This window comes from Psittacula echo (genome assembly GCF_963264785.1).
Source record: "Psittacula echo genome assembly, chromosome: Z".
Lineage (NCBI taxonomy): Eukaryota > Metazoa > Chordata > Aves > Psittaciformes > Psittacidae > Psittacula > Psittacula echo.
In genome coordinates, this window is record NC_137742.1 from 15,497,559 (window position 1) to 15,519,614 (window position 22,056).

The 22,056-nt window shown below is 38.3% G+C and overlaps 1 protein-coding gene across 2 annotated transcripts in view; it reads right to left on the reverse strand.

Annotated features, from left to right (window-relative positions):
- Positions 1-22,056, reverse strand: part of FYB1 (FYN binding protein 1) — a 52,837-nt gene that overhangs the window by 25,973 nt on the left and 4,808 nt on the right. For both annotated transcript variants that reach the window (XM_080637376.1, XM_080637375.1), the window contains exons 2-7: positions 20,818-21,964; positions 5,722-5,902; positions 3,852-3,901; positions 2,743-2,762; positions 1,927-1,973; positions 404-518 (exon numbers count right to left, since the gene is read on the reverse strand). In XM_080637376.1, the coding sequence (XP_080493502.1) occupies positions 404-518; positions 1,927-1,973; positions 2,743-2,762; positions 3,852-3,901; positions 5,722-5,902; positions 20,818-21,937 (1,533 nt within the window). In that variant the 5' untranslated portion in view covers positions 21,938-21,964. The remainder of the gene's footprint in view (positions 1-403; positions 519-1,926; positions 1,974-2,742; positions 2,763-3,851; positions 3,902-5,721; positions 5,903-20,817; positions 21,965-22,056) is intronic.

Consider the following 22,056-nt stretch of genomic DNA (forward strand, 5'->3'; position numbering starts at 1 on the left):
TGTTTGACTCCAGTGAAGCAAAACCTATTAAGTATATGTGATTCAATTTCCACTTTTATTAAGGACTTTTGATGATATTAGTGATGTAAATGCTTTTTAGACCAAAAAGTGAAAGGAAATGTTTTTAAGACTTTTTTTTTTACATGAAAAGAATGTGGGAAGGGAGTTTAATGAAAACTGTGTAAGCACTGAAACTGACTTTGCCCTCAGTACACAGCCTGAACTCAAGCATATGCCAAATATAAAAGGGTAGCTTAAATCTTTATTCAGAATTCATCCAGGTGTTTGAACTACCTATCATAACAAATAGTTTGTTTCTAGCTGAAAAGTCTATTTTGAACTTGGGAATGCTGAACAATGCTTCTTACATATCTTTGGTTAGATTACAAAACAAAAAGCTTACTTTGAACTTCTTCCTTATTTCCTGCTCTTTCTTTTCTTTTTCCTTTTGTTCCTTCTTCTCTTGGTCCATTCTTTTTTTTTCTTCCTTGTCCCACTTCTCTTTTTCCCTTGATGATCTGAAAGTGCATTGCCAGGATTGAATGGAAATGTGAAGCAAATCTCATTAAAGCTGCCTTTTCCAAGGTTAACAAAGAATTATATGTGGTGGAAAAAGACTGACATCAAGCCTACAGATTCCAAACCCTAGTCTGAATGCAACAGGTAGAGTAAGCAGCCCTTTATCTTATATTACAAATATAATTTAAAGTGGCTGTCGTTAAGAGGACAATATACCAGAGAAGTTTATCTGGAGGTAAAAAACTGGTTCTATGTGCATATCTAAACATTTCTGAACTAATTTTAGAAAGCAAGCTTGGAAATTGGTAGCTGTCTGGGTGCTGTGGCACTGACTGCAGCTGTTAAATATTTACTCAGGCCATCAGTGGTTGATGCAGCCTGAAATGCAGTCTGAGCTACCACTGGACTGCGGTTTTAAACCTAATTGCATTCTACATAAATGACAGTCAGTCTTCTGCACCACATCACAAATATGCTTATCACACCAGGGTACATTGCCTTCTGTGCCTCATGTACTGGATGGTACTGAGATCTAGGCCCTGGGATGTAATTAGGACTGTAGCTACAGCTCTGCTGTTTGGTGCCAACGGTTTCACTGGAAAAGCTGTGCTTTACAGACCCTACTCAACTGACTGAGTGTGGGTCCCTCCTCTTCCTTTTTTGGTATTTTAGCTAAACTAATATGCTTAAATTATATTAAAAACAGAAGACTGAAGAAGGGTTATTGCTTTGGTTATGTAGTTTTAAAATTATATATTTTCAGAGTGAATTAATGAGTTTTTGCTGAAAGTCATTCTACATCTTCAACAAGGAACTTCAGGCTGTTACTAATTCCAAGGGAATTAGCTTTTCTTTGGCTATTGTCATACAGTGAATCCCATACATTTAGACATTAGCAGGACAAGAGACTTCTCAAAGGAAGGGACTAAATGGCAGAAGAATAGGTCGAGTTCATATTCTGTTTTGGTACCTATGCTAGATGAGTGAATTGTAAATCCAGCCTTTCATATGAGTTCTAAGAACACTTACCAAGAATGCAAGAAAAACAACCACAACAAAAGCTCTATCTAGGACCATAGTACCTAGGGGCTGAGCTTATTTTTCCTCCTAGGCTGTAATTCCAAACAGTGATTCAGACATGTTCCTTAGATCAGAAATCAGACTTTTGTTATCTTGATCATAGTAATCACATGATTTTATTGCAGGAGTTTTTCCAGCCCAGGGCATAGCAGATCTAAGTAGGAAAGAATCTGTAAACAACTGGACTTTCTCTAGGTGAAATGAATGAACGCAACAATGCCTGGCAGGGACTACAGTAGAGTCACTCCTTTGTGCTAGGTGAAATAACTTTGTTAACAAGCTTTTAGTAATAAAGATACAATAGGTTCTAGAGTTTAAAATTACTACCTGATGTCATTTATGTCTTCATACATCTCACCATCACTTTCTTGGCCCTGTAAGAAAAATTCAGTTTTCAATGGGAAGACATGATGAAACTGGACCTGCTATGTAAGCTTCATAAAAACTATATAAAAACATTTCCAGCAAAATGAAAATACAAACAAGTTTAATCATCCCAAACCAAGTTACTATGTTATTCAAACCCACTCTTCCTTTTTTTCCGGCTTTGTTTTTATGATACTGCATCTATGAAGTGCTGGTTATAATCATACTAGCATGTTGCTTAATCCAAAGTGGATATTTCAAGTACAATGTTGGTGTTGATTATTGCACTGTCATGATGAAGGTATTAGGGTTAGCAGTAGTTAAACTGGAACAGTAGGGATCTACATGGAACTCAGATGAGGGTCTCAGAGACTGTTTTAGACCTAATCCATCTAATATATCTACTTAAAGACACCAATACAAACCTGTGCTGAACTGAAACAAGTGGCTTATTAAGAGAATAAAACAATGTTGTGGTTTAAGCTGTTCTTGCTTTTGGAAAATTTTAGTGAAACAAAATATTAGTGGAAATAGAAGGGGTGATTTTGCTTTTTTAAAAATCAATTTCTGGTGTCTAACCAGCTTTCATAATTAGTTCCAGTTTTCTCCACTTAACTGATTTTATTTCTGTACTTCACAATAAGTAAGTGTTTCTACAATTGACTGTCAATATACTGGATTCATTCAGCAATTAGTTTTCTAATGTGTTGAAAGGATTTTACTAAATTTGTAAGTTTGCGCTAAAAGGATAGGTTTGTTATGGACAATAACACTTACCCCCTCTGTGTTTTGATGACCTGTATGACAAAAAATGAAAACAGGGTATTTATTTTTTGATGTACAGGAAATAATTAATTCTAGCATTAACTATTTACAAATTGCTAGTAACACCAGTGATATTAAGTAGAAACATGTGCAGGCTTCTGACTTTTAATGAGGGTATGAATGCAAAAATCAGAGTTTTTTTCAGTTTGCTTTTGTAATACACTGTAAACTAGAAATATCTACAAAATAGCATATTTCACCATGTATTTTTAAAAGTGGAATTTTTTTTTTAAAGATTCTTCAGTGACAATGATGAACTTACCTATGCTATTTGTTTACAAAAATGCCTATTTATACAAGAAAGTAGTTGTTAAAAATCTAGTAAGTCCAAATAGACCTCAAAGAACTTGCTAGCATGAGGCCCACAGCTGAATATGGAGGCAAAGGCTCTTCTGCTAAGCCAGCCTCTACCCCGAGCTGCAGGAGAAGAAACTGCGAATTTCCTCCCTCCTCCTTACTCTGCTGGCAGGTGAGAAAAGAGCTTAGGCTTAATTTCAGCTCCACAGCTCACATTGCTGTATGGCAGATATGGCTAGCACACTAAATGATGCTTACTGTGCCTGGCACAAACCAAGTCCTCCAGAGGAGAGATCAGAAGGCAGATTGAAATTCTTTGTGTCACAATCTGCTTCTCTGGCTGCTCCTGGTACAACATAGTGACTCACTGCCTTTTATTGAAGGCAGACCACAAAGAGACATGAAAAGCACAGTCAACAATTCATTTTTTTTTTTTAATCAAGTATAAAACAATGCCTGTTTCACCAGAGCACACAACTTCAGCTCTGGAAGAGCAGCATTCCTTTTGGTTCAGATTTGAAAACCTGGTAATTTATAGTCCCAGCATATTTCCAACTGAATAAAGGGGGATATTTAAAGCAGTTCCTGATAGTCTGTCATATTAATTATAGAACAGTTAGTGTTATGAGACACCTAACTTCAAGCATGAAACTGCAGAAACAACATAATTAGTAACACAAGTCACTCACGGATACAATTTCCTTTTGCTTATCTTATAAATACAGTATGCTTACAGCTTCTTAATTAAAATGTATGCATCTTACCTTGTGAAACAAATTCAACATCATCATAATTTTCTTCATTTTCTGGACTTCTGTAAATATGAAAAGGTGGACATGTGAAACCTAGGAAGATCGCATTTTCAAGCACCATTGTTCTGGTGGTTTTTTTCAGCTATTTTATACAATGGGTGGACAGGCTGTTGAGCCTTATATGCTACTTAAGTACCCATGAGATTCCCTAATTGTTCTTAACAGCAACTTTTTTTTTTTTTTTTTTCCTCACATGGGGACACCTAGATTCTGAGTATAAAAGGAGAAAATGAGCCAAAGGCACTCTATGAAGAAGAACTTACCTATGCTATTTGTTTACAAATGAAAATTGTATGAAAAAATATAATAGGCAGATAGCCTGACTGAATGCAAAGAATCTTTTGGGCTTTTTAACCATCTTCACAGGTGCAAGCTTCTTACACAATGCATAAGCAGAATGCCAGACTTTTGCTTCTTGTTAAATATAGCTCTAAAATATGCTCCTTGACTTGCAGAGCTTAAAGTCTGAACAAGGGATAAGAGGAACAGTGGTATAAGGTTAGGCCAGGTAAAAGTCTCTGATGCTGTTAGATTTAAAAGTGCTGTCAAACTGAGAGAAGCAAGAATTGAGAATGTAACTAATAATAATATCAGGGACTTTTAACTTTAAAATACCTTATGTTAGTTGAAAGAAAACTAGAGCTGACAGCCATCAACAAAGAAATGTAATCAAAGAAAGGACTTGAAAGCAGAATGTGATGTTGTAAAATTGGCCTGATGGAGAAAACAATCAAGACAGGGTGAAAGGAACAGTGTCAGCATCCAGGCACACATTTTCAGTAGCAGGAATGGTCCAAAGGGCACGCAGGAACAAGAGAGTGGAAGAACAATCTGTAAGTAAATTTTCCAGATTCCTGAAGACAAAGAAGGCACACTTGGATCCCAAGCACTTGGAAAGGAGGGTGTCTGGGGAGCTGCAGCAGGGGCTGCAGAGAGGTGGCCGGTGCTCCAGCTGCTGGATGGGGTGGAGATAGCAGCTCCACAGGGTTGCCCTGACAGGGCCAGGGGAATGGTTCCACAGCCCTGATCACAGCAGCAGTGCTGGGCTGATGTTGTCACACCATCCATACCAAAGTACAGTATTTGTGCTAATATGCATCTCTGTAATGCCTAATACATTCTCCCTGTCATCTGTTTCCTGCTATTTGCCATAACCATTGGCCAGAGAGCGGGTCATTATTCAGGCTCAGCTTGTTTCTGGTCAGTTTTGACACTAGATTGAAGTGGGTTTAGCTCTTCATCACTGAGAGGTTCCCATTTTGTATGCAGCTCTTTGAGGAAGGATCTAGAAAAGAGCCCTATATGTGACAGAGGCTTTTCAGTGTTATCACAACAGGCCACAGCACAGCCCCTGGTGCAGTTTCACAATCAGCACTGAGCTCAGTATCTCTGGCTTGCAAAGTGGTTTCCTGGGGTATCAACCGATAGACCTGACCCTCCTGGTCCTCTTTCCCCAGAAAAAGGCAGGGGAAAGCTTTAGTCATTGACACAAATGATTTTCTACCAGTGTATGAAGCCCTTGAACTGTTCTGGTGTAATGAACCCAGAGGGGTGTCTGTTACCTCCCTCCTCACCTTACCAACAGGGCAGAAAAAAGTGGGTTTATAGATAAGACAATTTGAGGAAACAATTGAATAGATGGAGGGTTCAATCTAATCAAACCTGATTCCAAACAGTCCAGGGACAGGGTAGGACAAGGAAAGTGGTGTGGACCTCACTGTCACAGAAATCTGGAACACCCGCAACTTTAATCTACTACTGCATGAACAAAGTAATAGAAAAAGGTGAGAAAATAAAGACCTTTGGCTTTATGTTCACTTACATTGTTTCAAAGCTGGGCTTGATGTTTCTGGGAGGCAGGTTAGGAGCTGCTTGGGTCTGCAGAGATGGGTGAGAGGCTGATGGAGGAGGTGGCAACTGCATAGCAGGGTGTGGTGGAGGTACAGGCAGGGAAAGTGCTGCTGAGGGAGGTCCTGTCTGTTTGAAACTTTTATTTCTAGGGTCTGAAAAAAAGCAGGACAGTCTGAATTTATCAAGCAAACAACTGAGGAAGGAACATCACTGTTTACATGAAGCATTAGGATGCAATATCAGTACTGCACACACCCCAAAACAAACACATTTTGTTGAACTCACTTAGATACATTTGGTGCCTTATCTCACCAGAGTAGAGAGACTCTGCCTAGAAGAATATATAGAAGGCCTTGAAAGCTTTTTTGCCAAGATATGAATAAGACTCAAAAATATTAATTCATCCACTATTTAAGCTCTTTGTCTTAGAATTGAATTATCATTTAATTCTACAAATTAGTTGAAAAGATCAGCTGCAGATGAGCAGATCATCATGTGAGCACTGATGCAGTCTTGCTGGAGTTTACCTTGCTCAGAGACAGAGTTTCAAGGGAAAGAATGAGGGATGAAAAGATATTTTGGCACTGATTAAGAGGTATAATGGTCTCTGTACATCTTCAAATATATTTGTAACCTAAGTTGTAAAAAGCTGGACTTAATTTCCTAGCAAGCCCATACCAGAAAAGTGGTAGTTTGAGAAGCTGCACAGAAGCTACACAAACAGGTGCAGCCTAAAAAACACGATGATGCTGTGCACCAGGCACAGATGTCATAATACATGAGTGGGTTGGTATGTGTGCATGTGTGCTGCACTGAATTCATGCTCCATGTACAACCATAGTAACCACTGCTTTGAGAGTTCACATTGAGAGAAGTTATTCAACACAAGCAAATGATATCACTGTTTGGATGCCATGATGCCATGAAAACTAGAGTTTTATTTCAAGTATCATGAGTGGATTTAAAGGTACTCAGAAAGAATTGTCCCTAGCTGTACAGAGGGAAGTCCAGCAAAATCTAAGAAGAGGAGAGAAGAAGGAAAAAGAAAATCCACAGTTCAGTTAAACCAACTGAAATTGAAAAGAATCCTTTGTTTTCTGGAAATTTTCTTCAAATTCATACCTGTATAGTGGAAATAAAATCTTCTCAAGAAAAATAAAATTTCACTTCTTTTTTAGAAAAATGTGGTTTGAACACAGAACAGTGACAAATATTTAGTAATGCTTAATACCAAGACTGAAAGTTACAGAAACTACTGAAAGAGCTCCCTTTAGTTCTTTAGGAGTCTAAGAATCTGTCCTTGGGAGAAGGACAACAACTATTTGAAGGACATCTCATGCGTCACATGGAAATCAAAGCAAAATTACGAAGCCTTGACTATTTTTCTATTTACCAAAAAAGAACTCAAAAAATTTTGGATATGCTGAGTTTTGGATATGCTTGGAGTAACTTGTCAACGTGTGTCAGCAGCACTGCATTTGAAACCTGTTAAATTCCTCCATTATTTAAACAGCAGAATACTAAAAGTTCCAATACTGCTGATGACACTGGTGAATTCTTTGGTTCTTTAGTTAAGAAACATTCATCTTGCAAAAGCAGACCCTTACAATTTAAAGTATGCCAAGATTAAAGTTGTACGGTATCACGTATCTTTTTATTCACACATCTTTTAATAATTTTTATTCAAAAGCATAATCTAAAAGTCAAGTAAAATAATCCTTCCACTTCGTAGGGGGGAGGCTACTGCAGGGTTAATGTGTGCCAGCTGGAGAGAGTCCATAGGAGAAAAGTGAGAAAGTTTAGAGATCTAGAAAACATTGATTCCTAGATATATTGAACAAATGATGGTTGTTTAGGGGAATATGATAAGACTGAGGGAGAACAAAATTAATACCTAAGTCTCTGGCAAAGAAGAAAGGGAAATGTTTTTTCTTCATTTCTGTGATGGAGAAGGCAAGAAGTAATGTGTTTAAAGGCCAGCAACATTTGTTAGGAGTCACTTTCTAATACTAAAAGTGGAATTTCCATGGCTTGAATGTTCATGTTGAAGAAGTAGAATAAACTTATGGCATGAATAAGTTCTAGTACACATATGGATGGACACCAAACAGCTTCTTTATGTCCCTTGCAATTCAAAATGGCATCTGCCGTTTCTTGTCATATATTTTAGAAGACATCACACATAAAATACTTGCTCTGTATTGAGCCCAACAACTAGAGATCTACTAAAACACAATTTTGGCTAAAACTTGTCTTCCAGCAAGGTGTCGCACTTGTTTGAAAATGAGAGAAGGAATATACCACTACAGAGTTTAGTTGAGTTTGCTCACTGTTAAAATTTGTATTTTACTGTTTCCCAAGGTCATCAGGCTTCAGGTTCCATCACTTTTATTTTTACCTTTGCTTACTAGATTAAAAGTCTTTTTGTAACCACTGTTTTCTACCCATAAAGCACTGGTACCACTGAACTTAACTAATATCTTAGATTTTGTTTTGATAACTTGAAAGACCCAAAGTTTTTAGCCTCTTCTCAGAGCATTTCCTTCCCTTCCCCCCCTTCCCCCCACTGCATCCCCCCTCCCCCCCCCCCGACACCAGCAATTAATTTGTAGCTATTTCTGTAATCTCTCCAACTTTGCCAGCGTTGTAAAAAATCTGGCAGTGGGATTCTACACAGCATACACTTGTCTGCCACATGCAGTGATGAATATTACAAGCCATTCTTAATCTGGCTGTATCTCAATTGATTGCATCTAGGGCATTTCAGTATTTTCTCCAATTGTTATCCCTCCTCCTGTTTTGGAAGTGCAGATACCTGAATATCAAACTAAGGCCCATTATCAAAATCTTTTATTCAAAGCCTTTGTAACTCTATGAAGAATTCTTAAGGGTAAATCTCTAAGAATTTAGGATTACAGGCTGACAACAATTATGCATTAGACTTTTCTCTCACAACATTGTCCTTACTAATTTGTAGAGTTGTTTAGAACATCTAGATTTGTTCCCAAGACATTACACAACTCTTTGCAGGTATGGTTTATATTTCTTCATTCTACATATGTACTTTGAGTAAAGACAAATTTTGTCTAAATGAGCTGAGATTACATATGATTTTCTCTTGTTGTATCTGATTCTCTGAGGACTTTGTGTTCCCATTTAACTCTTCATAGTCTTTATTTACCAGCTATAATATCTAATTGTTCTAAAATCCCTGATAAAAATGAGTAACACTGGCAGTCTAAGCATATATCTACAATTGAATTCTTTTAAGCAGATTCTAATGAAAAAGAAGCCAGAAAGGTGTGTTTTGTTTTGTTTTATTTTTTTGTTTTGTTTTGTTTCAAAGACATGTTAGTTGGTATTAATCATATTGTCAAATTTCTATGTTTTAACAGGGTCATGTTTCCCTAATACAGTATTGTGTATATGCATGACATGCATAAATGCATTATGATTTCATACACCACTACTTTATTGTAACTATTTTTTAGGATTAAGGTAAAAAGTCTGTCCAAGTCTCTGTGCATAATACTTCTTTCATCTGATGTCTCTTGGGAGCCAAATCCGGGCAATAGGAAACTGAGCCAGGAAAGGTCATCACGTGCATTTTAGATTAATTACTTATTTTTAAGTATAAGGGCTGAACAAGCTGTCCCTTTTAATTTATATACACTGCTGGAATCTAACAATAACTGAATGATCATCATATTAATGTAAACAATGCCTTTTTATTTTCTAACTATTAGAACTCACTCTTAACTGCCTTTAGAGTTGTAATTGCCTACACTTATAACTGAGACTGATGTGGGTGTAAAATGCTGTAATTCTACTACTGAAAATAATGGGATGAGTTACATTTAGTATGAAAGGTGACATTTAGTATGAAAAAGCTCTTATAGTCGGGCCCATGGAGCCAAAGATAGCAAATGTTTCAGTACTGTTTTATTTCCTGTTTTAACAGAGCATTTCATTTTGACTCCAGTTCCATCTTTTTGTGTACGTTTGGTACACTAAGGATATGGAAAGGCTCTGTGTGGGTAAAGGAACTGAAGTCAGCTCTGGACACTCAGAACAAGAAAACAAATTGAAATTACATTCTGGCTTCACATGTATCCAAAGCACTCTCATCACAAGAAACAGTGTTAAGGACCATCACTGTGTGGCAGCTTTGACCACTAACAAACAGCTCAAGGACCAGATAGCCTCTTCCTGCTTCTTGGGACTCAATTTTTTTCACATGCTGTGCTGTACTGAAGAAACAGATGTGGAAACTGAAGCTCTTCACAAAGAAATGAAAGCGTATATGAAAAGGAATCAGTTCCTCAAAACCTCTGCAGCTGTATTGCAACTAAGATAAATTTGCCATAATAACTGTCCATAGAAAGTACCAAATATCCCATTAAACTGCTGCTTGTCATATTAAACTTCTTTAATTGTGCTGGACATCAGCACTTACAGCAGGACTATGTACAGAACACTTCAAACACTTCTGTGCTCTTGGGGAACCTTCTCAAACAACTTCCACACGTGCAGTGAGCAAAGGTCATGTGCATTCTTGGAGAATGTTTATTTATCCAGAAGTTTAGGGCACTGAAGTTGGCTTGGTGAAGAACTTGTGACTTTGACTCTTGTCATTCTTGGCTTGTGAACTAAAAACACTGATACCTGTTTGGCAGCTGACATAATACCCAGAAAAACATCCCATCTTCCCTTCATATCCAGATATTCCGTGTTCAACAAATTCAGAAGAAATCAACCTGCATTTTAACAGTACCCTAATACCTCTCCTGTGTGAATTCCAAGAGAAACTAGTTAAAACCCCAAAATAAGTCCAAGTGTTTGGAACCCATGTACTTTACATAGTCAAAAACAAGTTTCAGGACACAATGGGAAAAAGACCCATTCTCACCTTGCTAAAATCCTCAGTTCTCTACTGAGATGCTGCATTAAGGGATTCTGTAGGTACATTGCGAATAAAAGACGGACTAGGGACAACATGGGCCCTCTCTGGAAGCTATCAGGAGAACTGGCTATCCTGGATTTGGAGAAGGCTGAGGTTCTTCATGACTTCTTTGCCTCAGTCTTCACTGGCAAATGCTCTGACCACACCACCCAAGTCTTGGAAGGCAGACACAGGGACTGTGAGAATGAAGACCTTAGGCCCACTATAGGAGAGGATCTGATTCAAGACCATCTTAAGAACCTGAACGTGCACAAATCCATGGGACCTCATAAAATCCATCCGCGGGTCCTGAAGGAGCTGGCAAATGAAGTTGCTAAGCCACTGGCCATCATATTTGAAAAATCATGGCAGTCAGGTGAAGTTCCCGACAACTGGAAAAAGGGAAATATAAACCCCATTTTCAAGAAGGGGAAAATGGATGACCCAGGGAATTACAGACCAGGCAGTCTCAGCTTCGTGCCTGGCAAAATCTTGGAGCATATTCTCCTGGAAGGCATGCTAAGGCACATGAAAAACAAAGAGGTGCTTGGTGGCAGTCAGCATGGCTTCACTAAGGGGAAATCCTGCCTGACCCATTTGGTGGCCTTCTGTGATGAGGCTATGGAACTGATGGACAGGGGTAGAGCAGTTGATGTCATCTACCTGGACCTATGCAAAGTGTTCAACACTGTCCCACACGACATCTTTGTCTCTAAATTGGAGAGACATCAATTTGATGGGTGGACCACTCAGTGGATAAAAGAACTGGCTGGATGGATGCACGCAGAGTTGTGGTGAATGGCTCCATGTCCAGCTGGAGACCAGTAACAGGGGAAGTTTAGATTGGATATAAGGAGGAAGTTCTTTACTGTAAGGGTGGTGAGGCACTGGAATGGGTTGCCAAGGAAGTTCTGAATGTTCCATCCCTGGCGGTGTTCAAGGGCAGGTTGGACAGAGCCTTTGGTGACATAGTTTAGTTTGAGGTGTGCCTGCCCATGGCAGGGGGGTTGGAACTAGATGATCTTAGGGTCCTTTTCGACCCTAACTATTCTATGATTCTATTATGCTACCCTGAGATGCTAATCCAGAAATAAGTGGTGAATTGTAGGGAATTCCCACCACTGCTAGGCATCCTTATTGGAGTAACAGAGGCAAGAAGAAATTAAGTGGGATAAGAATCAGGGGAACCATATTTTGTCCAGGGCCAGTCCCCCTATTTCGTTTTTAAAATCATAAAATAAATCGGCCTCAGGTGCAAGGGTGTTACTGGTGAAAGTACATGTCTCTATTCATTCCCCTCTCTAAATACCAAACTATTAATATGGCTTGGGTGAGAGATTGGCACATAGATAAATAATGGTATTATCAACCTAGAGCAGAACAGAAGTACTCAAAGGAAAAAAAACCAAACAAACATGTTTAGCACTCACACCTGCAATTCAGCATCCACTGGCTGAAGATACAGACTCTCATGATGAATTCAACCTTTATTCCAACAGAATATGATTACTTGACGCAAAGCTTCTATCTGGCAACAATAGAAATCACCTTGAAAAAGAGATATTTTAAAGGAAAGAAAAAGTAAAATCGAGAGGAGAGGAGAGGAGAAGAGAGGAGAGGAAAGGAGAGAACAGGAGACGAGGGGAGGGGAGGGGGGGGAGGGGATGAGAGGAGAGGAGAGGAGAGGAGAGGAGAGGGAAAGGGAAAGGGAAAGCGAAAGGGAAAGGGAAAGGGAAAGGGAAAGGGAAAGGGAAAGGATTGTACCCGGGCATTCCTTAAAGTGGGGTCTGGACTCAAGGAGGGCAATAATCAAAAACTTTCTGTGGATTTTGTTTTCAAAATGTGAGCAGTGTCTCCTATAACCTTCATGTCTCTGTTGTTACAGGATGTCTGACAACAGCATAATCAAAAGCACTGAGCTTCAGTAATGTTGCAAGTTTACCTGCTTACTTCGAGCAGCTCCAAAGTAGCATAATTGTGAAACCTGAAACCATGGCTTGCATCTAAATTAATATGTGGGTTAGGGAAGCAGAGAACAGTTCTCTGCACATTTTGAATTAAGTAGGAAGTGAGTGATCAGCTTCTGCAGATGTTGCTGCAAGTTGTTAGCAAACCCTCTGTAAAACCCAGAAAGCTTCCCAGATCTTGCATATAGAAATGGTGAAATGTTTTGCAGTAAAACTGAACACCAATATTGCATTTGCAGAGTAGCTCAAAAGCACTTTGTTTTATTAAAGGATGCTTCTATCCAAATGCAAAACTGTTGACTGTGTAACTACTCATGAAGTCCTGAATTTTTTTTTTTAGTACAGATCTCTATCCATTTTAAGACTACTTTGTTGATTGCTGCTTGTACATAATGAAAAACATGATCAGAGATAACAGAGAATTTGTCTTTTTTTAAGCAGAACTTCTCATTGATCTCAACTGGGAAATCTTGTTTCCAGAACAGATGCACAGACTACCTCAATGGTATTTCACCTTATACTTAACAACTATTCATTATGAGTCCCAGACTACACATCTGACAGAGGGTATTCCCATTCTGTGTGAGAATGTAGAGAAAAATAGATGAAGGATAAACATCACTCAAAAGTGAATGTCTAAGTATACATTTAGGATTGATAGCTGAAAAATATTAAGCATGTATGTAATCTTACTCCCAAAAGAAAACCCACAGATTTCATCCAAAGTCCTTTGGTATGTTAAAGCTCACCACACTGAGCCTTATGGTGACTCAATACAAGGTTAGATATTCAGAACACTTCATTTGAGAAGTGCTGCTGGCATAAGGAAAGTGACTTCAGACTACAGATGTGTAATCGTATGCAGATGCCTATCCTTATTTAAAGGGGAACACAAAATTAATTCCCAATTGAAATACAGGTGAAACTTTTCATTGTCTGATAAGAAGCCTTGAAAATTAGTTCTTTTTTTTAATAAGAAGTATTTATAACCCTGAGCCGGTTAATTTTGCGCTGCATGGTATACTCCATTTCATATGCATGAATAAAGAACAGCAACTGGAAGTATTCAGAGACGGAGGACAAACATAATTAAGCAAACAGAATTACTCAGTTGCATCAGTTTTACTGCTTTCTTTCTAGCTATCTACTTTCTATCACCTTCCATGATAAAGTCCTGGCTGTCTAATTTTTTTTTCCTCAACATTCCCTCATAAAAAGTCTTTTTGTATATGGTGTAATCCCAAAGACATTGTGTTAAACCCATCCAGCACTCACACTGTTGGGGGTAGACACTGGTTTCTAATACAGTGTAACACGTTATGTGTTCTGTTCAGTTCTTTGCAGAAGTCCAGACCTACTGAGTGAATATATTAGACACATACTTTGATTCATAACAGAAGAGTCCTCAAAACAATCCAAACTGCATATCATTGTGTGTTTGGAATTCCTATTAAGTGATCATTTAGGCTTAATCAACAGAATTAACAGGTGCATTTGCATGATTTACCTTCAGAGTCCTAAATTCTGCATCTTAGATTCTGAAATCTTCACTCAGGAATTATTATAACTCACTCAATGAGAATTAGCATAGTCAACTGCAGGAATGACTCTAGGATTCTTACATAAACTATAACAAGTGTTTACATGAGAAAAATACATTTTCCTGTGCCATCATACTATGATATAAACAGCCCATATCTTACTTTTCATTTTACTAGAATCAGATAATCTGGAAGAGAACGAGTGTGCCACATAAGGCTGAACAAACAAAATCAGAGATAGTTAGAGGAAGATATACGAATTTGCGAATTGCGTAAGTTATAACATTTCGTGACTGATAACTGCCCTCTGGTGGTTTATTGATGGATACATTTTATTCCTTTATAAGTAAAAAAATGCATTAGTTTATTTTAAAGATATTGTGAACTGTTGTAGCTAAGGAAATGATAATGGGCAATGAGTTTAAATATTGATTTGCAAAGTTTTGTGTACTTTTGTTCCTATTGCACAACAACAGCAAGTTGTACCCAGAACAATCTTCTGCAAGGAATTACCAAAGAATGGCTTCCCTGAAGACTTATTTGATCTATAACTTGGATTAGATTTATCTATTTCCTTAGGCAGATAAATAACTTCTCATTCATATTTCTATCAGGATGGTTTAATTCATTTTTAAATTAAAGTGATTTATATTTCGCAGTGCCGTAAGGCATACTAGCAGTTTCATCTGCAGTCTTGTTTACAGATTTTAGCAGAATTACATGGTGAATCCTTGGCCAATTACAGGTAATACTACAAAAACTTCAGTGTGGCAGGGTTTCTCCCATAGCATTAATATTCTTTGCGGTGGAGGCCCTTAAAGAGTCTGAAAAATTCATCTCCAACTGAAGGAGACTGAAAGCATGTCTCCACTCTTTGCTTGTAGAACAGCTTAGTCTTACATGTGTATTCTCTAATTGTGGTGCATGTAATTATAGCTGGAGGATGAAGATATGAGCAAAAAGACTGAGGGAAATTTAATTCACCTGGTCTTTTGGAACTTACAGTTTGAACTATAGAAAGATAGTCAAAGAAACAATACTGAAATTAAAAAGGAACTCAGAACTCTTTTTTGAAACTAGTCTTATACCAGTCCCATGAGTAAGACAACTCCTTCGGGGTCAGATATACACAGGTGATGTCAATGCACTTGTACCGAACTACGTACATTGTCTGATATTTCATACACTGATGAATGATTTTCATGATAAATGCACAACTTTTAACTATATTTCAGCTGACCATTGTCTAGTTCTAGAAGCTTCAAAACTGATTCTTCTGTTTCTCAGAGGTGTAAAGTATTTCAGTCTTATGCTGCTGAACAAGAATCATTTGGGTTCTCTTAGAGGAGAGAGAGGAATGTCCTTACAGAAAAACTGGGGAGCTTTTACATTCATTTCCGCTAAAAACTACACGCAAATACTCATTCAGTTTTTCTAGACTCAGCAGAGTTAAGTTCTTGGCGGATCTGTACGATCATAATTTCAAATTCATTTCCATACTTTTAAGGTAAATGTATGGGGGACCAATAATAATACACATCAACATCATGAAATCTAATAAAAGACCAGGTAAAAAAGCACTGAAGGTCTTCAAAGTCCCATAGTTTCTTTTCTCAGTCCCACAATTTTCATATTGCTTGAAATTCAGCATTTTAACTCTGTGAGCAGGCATTTTGTTGCACATAATTATCATTCCATTCTGAAATTATGGTTTTGACACTTTCTTGAGCTGTTACAGGGGTTTGTGGCATACTGTCGTTCACCTGTGCAAACAGAGATATCTCATCATTACACACAGCTACCCCCACCCTCAACCGCGTTGTCTCATCACCTGCTTTTAGTTTTATCTGTCTTAGAAACAAGATGATTTAGCTCACGTTGCAATTCTTTTTATTCCCTTTCACCTCAATACTGAGCTATTGCATAACTTTATCCAATCTAGCACTGAGGTAAAAAAAGAAAACCTATATTGATCTTTTAAGTCCAGATTCTGCAGTAAACAGCCGTGACATCCTGTGATAAAAAAAATCCCCTGCTGTTTGTAACTTTGGAAGCTGCTTTTTCAACTTGTCATCAAGTAAGAGGAACAGTTGTTTCTAGAGACTTTGCAAAGACAGTTAAGACATTTAACTGTCTTCAGAAGTAGTGCTTGATTGTGACTTACTTTGCCAACAGAGTGTTGCGATAAATTTGACAAAGCACCTCAAATTTTAATTCCTCCTTTCTCTCTGGTGTCTTACCGAACTCAGATAGCCATGTCACTGCGTGGGTATATAGTCTGCTGCAGAACAGAACCTCAACAAGGACTGCAAACAGAACCATTAACCAAATTATAAATTGTGAGAATTTTCTTAGATGCATTCTTGTCTTCTAGATCCAGTAGTTTCCTTTCATTTTTGCCAGTACAGCTCAAAATACTCTCCATAGCAGAAACCTCACTGTTCATTAACAAGATGTTCAGAGGTGTTTAAAGCCTTCAACTGACTTGATGTGGGTGGCCATCTGCACACACAGGATCCCACTGAGGTCAGCCCAGGTGCAGTTCTATGAAAGCAATGGTACGGTTGTGGCCTCATATGGAAAGCCGTCAGCAAATGACTTTGTCTTGTTTCTGACAAAGCACCCATTTGCACATGTTCATTATAAAACAGTGTCATTAGTATTACTTTCTGAATCTAGAAAGCACATGCATCTCACTGATTCTGAGCTGACGTAAATATGATCTACTCTCAGGGAAAATTGCTGTAATGGGACATAACACAGGAATTTACCAGAGTGCTACGTATGCACAGGCCCAGACAGGAATTTCTTAAAACCTGCTTTCACTGGAAAATAGTAACGCATCAATAGTTACACTTTCCTCAGCAAGACACTTGTATCTACAGAAACTTTATCAAGAAAAGTTTTTTAAGACCAGGTGAAAATTCTAATCCAAAGCAAGGCCAACACCAAACCAGCATCCCTTAGTATTCCTGCAGGAATGAAAATCCTTCTCCCATACATGACTGAGAGCGTTACCTCAAGGTAAGTCCTTCAGCCTCTAATGTTTAAAGTTATTTCGTGCCCAGTGAATATCTGATTACAAAAAAGGTGAAGCAGTTTTCATGGGAAAGGATAACAACCAAAGAAAAAAGGCTGAATTTATACTTCTGAGTAAACAGAGTTCAAACTCTTGCTTTATATCAGACAATATAAGGTTTTCTGCACCACAAGCACATGCCCTAACAGAAGTGTAATGACTGCTGTATGAAGAGCTTTTCTCAAAGGACAACACAAAACCTAACTTTTGCCCTAGTACGTATCACCCCACCCCCCCACCCCCCCAATATTAGATCTCAGGAAGCTTCATTGGGTGGGAAAACCCTTTCCATTTTCTTGTTCTTTTTACTCAGCACCTGAATCATGGTGGCAAATTAGGCAACTGTGGCCAGTCAGTGTTTAACAGGACAAAGTAAAGAGCAGGAATTTGTGTTGTGGGGGTGGCACCTTCCTGACATGACTTTGGTGCTTGAAATGACAGTTTAAAAAAAAAAAAGGAAAAAAATCCGTTTAACTGCCCTTCCAAAGCAGGTAGGTTTTGTTGTTTGAGTTTAGTATTCCAAGAAACCCATCAGCGATGAATAACTGTTGAGCTAAAAACTAATTTGTTCAGGATTCATTCTAGAACACCTGGTCATTCCACCAGAACTGTTCTATGGAGAGTTCTGGCCTCATTAATTAAAACCAAACAGAATGTCAGGTCTACATGCCAAGTCTACACAGGAATGCTGAAGATCAGAGCCACTATGAACAGCTTCGTATAGATGTGTTTCCTAAATTTTTGAGTCTTGCCCTGACCCAAACACTGTGAGGTAGAGAAGACCATGTCTGACCCTTTAGTTCTGCTTAGTTGGGTGTGTATTTTGCAACATGTTTAGAAAAAGTCCTGTGCCACCACACCAGGCACCTCCAACCTTTGCTCATGTTCTCAATGTGACTCAACCAGGCTGGTGATTGCGCTAGTGCTGGTTAGTGACAACTGGAGATCCTCCTTCTAGAAAAAGTTCTGGTTATAGCCTTATAGCCTTATAGCCCTGTTCACAGTATTCATTTTTAATGATTAAATATTACTAGCCCTTGGTTATAAAAAAAGGATGAGAAAAAATGCTTTGCGTCCTTAACTGCATCGGAACCAGAAAAAAAAAAAAAACAAAACAAAAACAAATAAAAAGTAACATTATTCCTCCATTACTTAAAAATAAACTAAAAAATGTACTTTTTTAAAAAAAAGTAGTTGCAATTTTGGGTGTCTCAAGCCTTTATCAGGACTTCTTAAAGTTCTAGCTAGCAAAGCTAGCTGTTTTTATTGAATCAAAATATTTTCTGGTGTCATGTGCTGAAAATGCTGTCTTTCCATTTTGAAACTGCTCTGGGCATTCAAGTAAAGCCAGCCATGCTTAACAGTGCTCTATCAAGAAGGGGCAGCTGCACAGACTGTTATGTATTGGCATATTTCTCTTAAAGAGATTTTAAAGAAACTTACAACATTTGAGGATCTGGCTTTGGTCATGGATTTGTGAGAACATTTCCATAACTGTAGAACTAGACAGAAAAAACCAGGATGTAGCAGCGGACAAGAACATACATTTTATGTTACTTATATGCTCCTAATTTTTAAATGAAATTAATAATAATAGAATATATAGCTGCATGCACGCTCTGTGGTTTTAGTGTGGCTTTTTGTCTTTACAGAAAGTCAGATCTGAGCTTTTTCATCCAGTCATAATCCTTTGAGTATCTTCTCTCTCAGGAAGACAAGTCTTATGTGCACTCAAAAATACTGAAGCACGAACTATACTGTATTCTAAATACGGGAGGCACAAGGCCAAACTTTTTATCACTTAAATTACATTAAAGTACCTGATGTAGTGCACATGCACAGTGTGGAATGATTCAGACCATCTATCACCAGCTACATTAGGCATCTAACTGTAATGGTCTGAAGCGGAGCATTAGGCATCTCCTTTTTCCACTGACTACACTGAAAATTTAAGAGTCTAAGTCTGATCTGTTTAATTAAATCAAAGCCAGATGGTTACAGCAGACTAATGTGCATGAAATGCTCTTCATTATTAGAAATTACTTAGCTGTGTGTACCACCTGACAAAATTAGTTGCACGACATGACTGGTTAAAATTACTTGAGCTAAAATATATATGTGAGAATTGAATATGTCTTTTCTTCTTGAGCTCAATGCAGACAGCAGTGCATTAAGGGAGAAGTAAAAACCCAAACAACCCAACTTAAAGGCAACTTAAAGCTTTGATTTTAAAATGTGATCAGAATTTCTTATGCAATCACTGCTTCTTGCACCTGCTGCTATAAGGAAAAAGAGGAAGCCTCCTTCAGCTACTGTAAAACTTGTAACAGAAACGTATCAATTGGCATCAGCCATTCCAGCTGGAGTTGCTGTTTTTAACTTTATAGAATTGTTGAAGAGTGCCTAAAAGCCTTTTTGAAAAACCTTAACCCAAATTTTGAAATACCGGTGATTTAATGAGGAATTAAGGACATTCAGAACCTCACAAAACTGACCTCTCCTTCAAGGAGCTGACAGTGGTTATGTGGACCTAACTTTAGGAAACTACGTTTTTACATGAGAGTTTCAAGGGCATATTTGGAGTACCTCAGAAACAGTTTATATCATTGTTGCAATTTGTCTTTTGCAGTGAAAGCAACCTGTTAAAACAGAATTCTTTGTGGGAGTGGAGTTGCAGCATCTTCTTTTTTTCACAAGGATTTGTGTCTTTCCAGATATTTCAAGACAATTCCAAATTTTACAGAAACCTAGTGATAAGCCTTAATAGTAATGCCTGTATTATGACCATCGGGAAGTTCAGAGATTTGGTTCTTTACAAAAGGAGTGAGGCAGACACTCAGGCACTACTAACAGTGGTACTGCTGCAATCATTCAAATCTAATAGAAAACACTAAGTCTAGGAGATGCTTTTGGAGTCTGGATTCAGATCTGGGTATAATATCAATGCAGCAAGTGGGAACAATTGATTCTGTAATTTTGCTTAGTGTTCAACCTTCTAAATAAACCCTAAAATACAGTAACTTATAAGGTCACACTGTCATTAGTCATTGTGAAATGCAAAAACAAAATAAAAAAAAAGTGTGGTCACTACAGGTTCTAGTGTATCATTTTGGTGACCCTCAAACCATGCCCAGGAAGTTACCATTGATAAAGGGGCACACGACATGAACATCTCGTTTATAGGAAGTCAGGACTTAAATATCTGTTAAGAAAAATACTTACTTTAAAGTAACGTCTGTTAAGAAAAATACTTACTTAACCTGATACAAGTTATAGCTACCTCTAGGTAGTTTTGAAAACAAATAAACCCAATACAGAAAGAATTCATCCTACACTTTATCATAGAGGGAGGGAGAATATAATTTTAATTTTTGTCCTGAGTGGAACAGACACAAACATAGGTTAAAGCTTTAAAGTGTTGTCTGACGCATAAGTCTCATTATTTTTGAACAGAAGAAGGGATTCCACCTGAAATGAATTGGGCAGTAAGTGCATAAATACAGCAGTACCCAGGAAAACAAGAACAGAGAGGACTCACTGTCTTTTAGGCTGGTCTTCCGAAACCTTTCCAAGTCCACACTGGGAGGTCTGCTGGGCTTCTGCGGGGGCTGGCCCAGCTTGAACAGCGGGGGCAAGGGTTTCTGCTTGGGTTTTCCTGAGCTCCTGTCCCCATCCTCTTTCTCTTGTGATCCACCTGACAGCCTTCCTTCAGTAAATACTGTGTTTGTCTTATGGAACTTAGAAGAGGAACCTGACTCTTCCTGGGTGATTTTGTTGAGAAAGATGTTCTTGGCAGCACTCATTCCCTTTTCTTCAGTCTTTTCCTCCATATTTTTGGGGGTTCCTTCAGATGAACCAGAACAGTGATCAGTAGGCTTCAGAGCTATGTTAGAAAAATGACTGCCTGCAGCTTCTGCAGAACAGTTACTATTTTCATCCATTTCCTTTGTTGCTTTAAATGAGTGTATATTTTGTCTAGGGCCTGATAGTCCTTTTTGCAGAAAAACATTTTTATTAGAAATGTCTTCATTGTGGGAGACATCATGGTTTAGGGAACGTTTCTGTGCAAGAGGTGGCTTAGAGAAAGAAGACTTGGGCTCATTTTCTTGTGTTGCAGACAAGAACTTTTCCTTAACTCCAGTTACTTTTGAAAATGCTGGTTTTGCCTCGCTCTCCTGTGGCGCAAAATTTGGGTTTGGTTTTGCTCCCAGAGCACTTTTTTCTTTCTCATGAGAAGCAGAGTTAAGGAACCTGTTCTGTGCAAGTTTTGGATACAGAGGCGCTGGCTCTTCCTTTGCCAAGTCACTGGTTTTGGTGGGGAGTTTAGTGCATCCAGCTTTTTCATAATTTTCTCTGTTAGTTGCCTGAAGCTGAACTCCAAACCTTTGTGCCACTGGTTTCAAATACGGGGGCTTTGGATCCTTCTCTGTTTTATCATCACTTGAAGGCTTGACTGCCAGAGGAGGCTTAGGTTGAACAGGTTTGTGGAAAGTACTGAGTCCTGAAGAAGAAGTTGCATTTCCTTGGCTTGCAAATTTCTCAAATGTTGCTTTCCTTGTCTGTAATCCTGTATGGATAGGTTGTCCAGAGACTTTGAAGGGATGGCTGTTACCAGAAACATCTTCTGTGGGGTTGTTGCCCGTGTTAAATTTTGCCATGAGTGACTTCACATCTATCCTGACATCCTGTAAGCATAAAGAAGATAAAAAGAAAGAGCAGCAATGAGAAAGTCGTTGTTGCAGTGTTCACACATACTGTACTTTAAAGAGTTTCCTGG